The following is a 3980-nucleotide window of genomic DNA, read 5'->3' on the forward strand; positions in this document are numbered from 1 at the left end:
CCTGAAACTGAGCTTTATCTCCTCAAGATCAGACCTTTTAAATAATCTTTCCTCACTTGTTTGCTCACTGCAGTCATACTGGCAGTCAGTGTATCCTCAGGCTAAGCCAAACAAGCTGATCAGGCAGGCACCTCTGTACACACTACCCCCCACTAAGAGGCTAATGGCCGGGATGTATAATCCTTCTCAAAACAACCACAGAGATGCTAATTGTATCTACCTATAAATACTAGCAACTCCTTGTCCTCTTTCTTCATTTGTCTCAGCTCCATCCTGTGATGGTGGGGCTAACAGCATCTTCCCAGAAGTATTTATAACTAAAAATACCAGGAGAGGCTGTCCAAGGTGTGGCGAAACCGGCAACGCCTTCCAAAAAAAGCAACAGGTCCAAGGAGCATCACACAAGGATATACCATTTCATGCAGGAGGTCAACGTTTCTCAGCTGAGCAACAGTGAAGCGACGAGGTGAGATGTTCCCACTGCCGATGTTCACACCTGACCAAGTGGCTCGGGTGTGCGAGAACCTGGAGGAGACCGGGGATATCGAGCGCCTGGGTCGGTTCCTCTGGTCTCTGCCCGCCGCCGTACCCGGCTCTGCAGGGGAGGCGCTCAACAGGCATGAGTCTGTGATGAGAGCGAGGGCGCTGGTGGCTTTCCACAGCGGGAACTTTGAGGCTCTTTATCAGATCCTCCAGAGCCACAGGTTTACCCGGGAGTCCCATGCCAAGCTCCAAGACCTCTGGCTGGATGCTCACTACAGAGAGGCGGAAAGGCTGAGGGGGCGGCCGCTGGGCCCCGTGGAGAAATATCGGATAAGGAAGAAGTTCCCATTGCCTCGCACCATTTGGGATGGAGAGCAAAAGACGCACTGCTTTAAGGTAAGAACTGAAAACCAGCAATATATAAAGAAAATAATCATATCTAAATGGGAAGGTTTTTTTAGATTGCAAAAGGATTATGTCGACCATTTAAACATTTTTTTATTGCTGCTGTGAATGTCAGGAGTAAAAAAGGCTGCGGTTTGAGTTGTTAAAGTGCTTTTAAGACGATCAGAGCTGCAGTCATCCCTCAGCAGGTCTAAACTATTTAAATTTGTTGCAGAACCTTAACTGCTTTTTTTTATTTTTAGTTTTAATTTAAAGTAATAAAAATTAATCGAGTAGAAATCGTTTTAATATATCAAAATAATCAAAAATTATCAACCCGAGATTCAATTTAAGATGAATTGACTCTAACTCAGATTAATTCCACTCTGGCATTTTTTCCCATGATGTTGTTTAACATTTAAAACCACATTTTGGACATGTTCGCATTTTAGTACCTTTTAAGATAAAAAAAATTCAAAAAGTTTATTAAAAAAAAGGAAAAGAAAAAAGGATTGCTTAAACAGCTCCAAATACATGTTAGTGGAATGGTTGTATGTATGAGCTCCCCCTGGTGGTCAGAAGAAGGGGCGTTTATAATCGCATAATCTTTAATTCCAAACCTCAAAGGGGATGGCTAGTCTGTCAACCTATTAAGCTCCTTAGCATGATCCAATTTAGTAGATATATGTGGCTATGTATACTTCTAGTGTCAAGAGTGTTTTTCTGTTTGCAAATCCAATCTAATACGTTTTAAGACTGCATCATATTAGTGGGACATAAATACTATACAAGCCACCGTCTACATGGAAAAAAACAACTGTTTTATAAGATACTAAAGAACAGAGGCATAGCCAGAAATCTTTTATAAGGGTGGCCAGGCGATAACTAATGTACACTGAGGGGGGGCCAAAAGCGGATCGGCACCAGAACCTCAGGGTCAATCTACACTATTCCAACAGGAATATTAACGAGCAAAATATCCATATTTTCTAAATAAAGACAAATTATCCTTTCCTACAGCCTTTGCTAACAAATAGATGAGTATATTTAAACATCCGTAATTTCTATAAAAAAGGTACAGTGGATAAAACTCAGTTTTAAGTAACTTACCTACTTGTATCAATAAACATTATGCATAAAATTTATATTTACAAATACTAACATCTACATAAATTGATTATTTGATAAGTTTATATTAAAATTGTTATTTAACTTTGATTTCACTGAAGACTCCTAGATGACTTGCAGAGACACATAATTTTCTCTTTACCCTATATTTTAACACAAAATCTAGTTCTGAAAAGAGCAGGAATTCTGCACTTCTCGTCTTTGATGTTAGTATAATTATGTGTATAATTAACCACAAAAAAAAAAAAAATGTTTTTAATATTCCATTTAAGAGTATTACTGCTGACACCATCTGTATTAAAGGGAAAAAATGGTAGGGGTGGCCACAGGGGTGGCCAATGATTGGCTAAGTGTGGCCATGGTCAGCTCTGGCCCCCCATCTAGCTCCGCCTCTGTTAAAGAATAAGAATTGAAAATGAAATATCTAACATTCTTCTCCAGGAACGAACTCGGAGCTTGCTGAGAGAGTGGTATCTCCAAGATCCCTATCCCAATCCATCCAGGAAGCGCCACTTGGCCCAGGCCACGGGACTCACACCTACACAAGTGGGCAACTGGTTCAAGAACCGCCGCCAGAGAGACCGAGCTGCATCAGCAAAGAACAGGTAATGCTCCCACGTTCTCAGAAACATTCGGACAGGGACATTTTTCTAAATAGTGTAATAATTTAGAGTTGATTTATAAAACTGTGATATGTCCCCACATTCAGGCTTCAACAGGATCCATCCCTCCATCCCTCGGAGAGCTCCCCTGACGGCGCCCACCCCCACTCCCACCTGCTGCCCCCTTCCCCTCGCCACCTCGGCAGCCCAGAGGCCAGCGATTGCAGCACAGAGACTGAGCGCAGAGGGACGGGAGCCTCGACGCCAGAGATCTCTGTCAGCAGCGACGGGGAGTTTGAATCTTGAGATGATTTTATTTTCTTTTTTTTTACTCTACAAAGGTACAAAAACATACACAATAAAAGACAGCGAGGTTATGGACACGCTCCAGCTTTCTAAAATAGAGAGGAGAAAATGCTGGAGCCTATTCTGCTGGACTTTGTGAAAGGAACTATGCACTTAAAAAAAGCACTGAAAGGGATGCTGGTCATATCGCCCCTCTGCCATTTCATACTTTTTGTAGCTTTCCTTTTTGTCGGTTAAAAAAAAGAATGGTTTGAGCAGGTGGTCTAAATTAATTTTCTATCATCTACCAACAGTGAATCCTTGTTATCAACCAACTAGAGGTTGCTCATATTCCTTTCAGTTTGTTGCAAGTTAATAATTAATAACTAATCTGATCTTGTGAGTGAGAAATAGCCCAAATCAGTGGCGTAACAACTCAACAATAGGCACGTAAGCAACATAATCTGGGTGGGCCCCATATGGAGTACAACACCCCATTCCCGCCTACGCTCTGGATTACCCATAATTCCAAGTCGTAGTGTAAAAAATAAAATACATCGTTCTTTTAAGATCTTTATTGCAGTTTGAAACATATCATAGGACTGTATTTTTTACCAACTGTCTAATGAACTATACACCATTATTAACATCGGTATTAAAAGTACCACTGTCTGCTTTGCTATTGGTGTCGTGTTTAAACGGCTCACCATCGTGTTGAAATCTGGCATGTGTTGAGGTATAAATAAGGTCCAATCAGCCATCTTAACATCAAAAGGAATTTTTCGCACCATTACATCTGCAATGAGTCATCCTAGTCCATAATTGCGAAGGGGGCCTACCGTCCTATACCATAACTGCGAAGGGGGCCTACCGTCCTATACCGTAATTGCGAAGGGGGCCTACCGTCCTATACCGTAATTGCGAAGGGGGCCTACCGTCCTATACTATAATTGTGAAGGGGGCCTATCGTCCTATACCGTAATTGTGAAGGGGGCCTACCGTCCTATACCGTAATTGCGAACGGGGACTACTGTCCTATACCATAATTGCGAAGGCGGCCTACCGTCCTATACCATAATTGTGAAGGGGGCCTACCGT

General features: G+C 42.1%; 1 protein-coding gene across 1 annotated transcript; it reads left to right on the top strand.

Moving 5' to 3' along the window:
- Positions 1-241: 241 nt before the first annotated feature.
- On the top strand, positions 242-3420 carry six7 (SIX homeobox 7). Its single transcript, XM_038270415.1, has 3 exons — positions 242-879; positions 2437-2600; positions 2705-3420. The coding sequence occupies exons 1-3, from the start codon at positions 472-474 to the stop codon at positions 2901-2903; spliced, it is 771 nt and encodes a 256-aa protein (XP_038126343.1). The 5' UTR covers positions 242-471; the 3' UTR covers positions 2904-3420.
- The last annotated feature ends 560 nt before the right edge of the window (positions 3421-3980 follow it).

The sequence above is a fragment of the Cyprinodon tularosa genome, unplaced genomic scaffold (genome assembly GCF_016077235.1).
Source record: "Cyprinodon tularosa strain WSP-4 unplaced genomic scaffold, ASM1607723v1 ctg76, whole genome shotgun sequence".
NCBI classification, from domain to species: domain Eukaryota; kingdom Metazoa; phylum Chordata; class Actinopteri; order Cyprinodontiformes; family Cyprinodontidae; genus Cyprinodon; species Cyprinodon tularosa.

Excerpts from the sequence above, each read along its gene's own strand:
- six7 (XM_038270415.1), top strand. The coding sequence starts at position 472 with ATGTTCCCACTGCCGATGTTCACACCTGACCAAGTGGCTCGGGTGTGC. Across the intron at positions 880-2,436 it reads AAAAGACGCACTGCTTTAAG|GAACGAACTCGGAGCTTGCT; the intron begins GTAAGAACTGAA and ends ATTCTTCTCCAG. Across the intron at positions 2,601-2,704 it reads GCTGCATCAGCAAAGAACAG|GCTTCAACAGGATCCATCCC; the intron begins GTAATGCTCCCA and ends CCCCACATTCAG.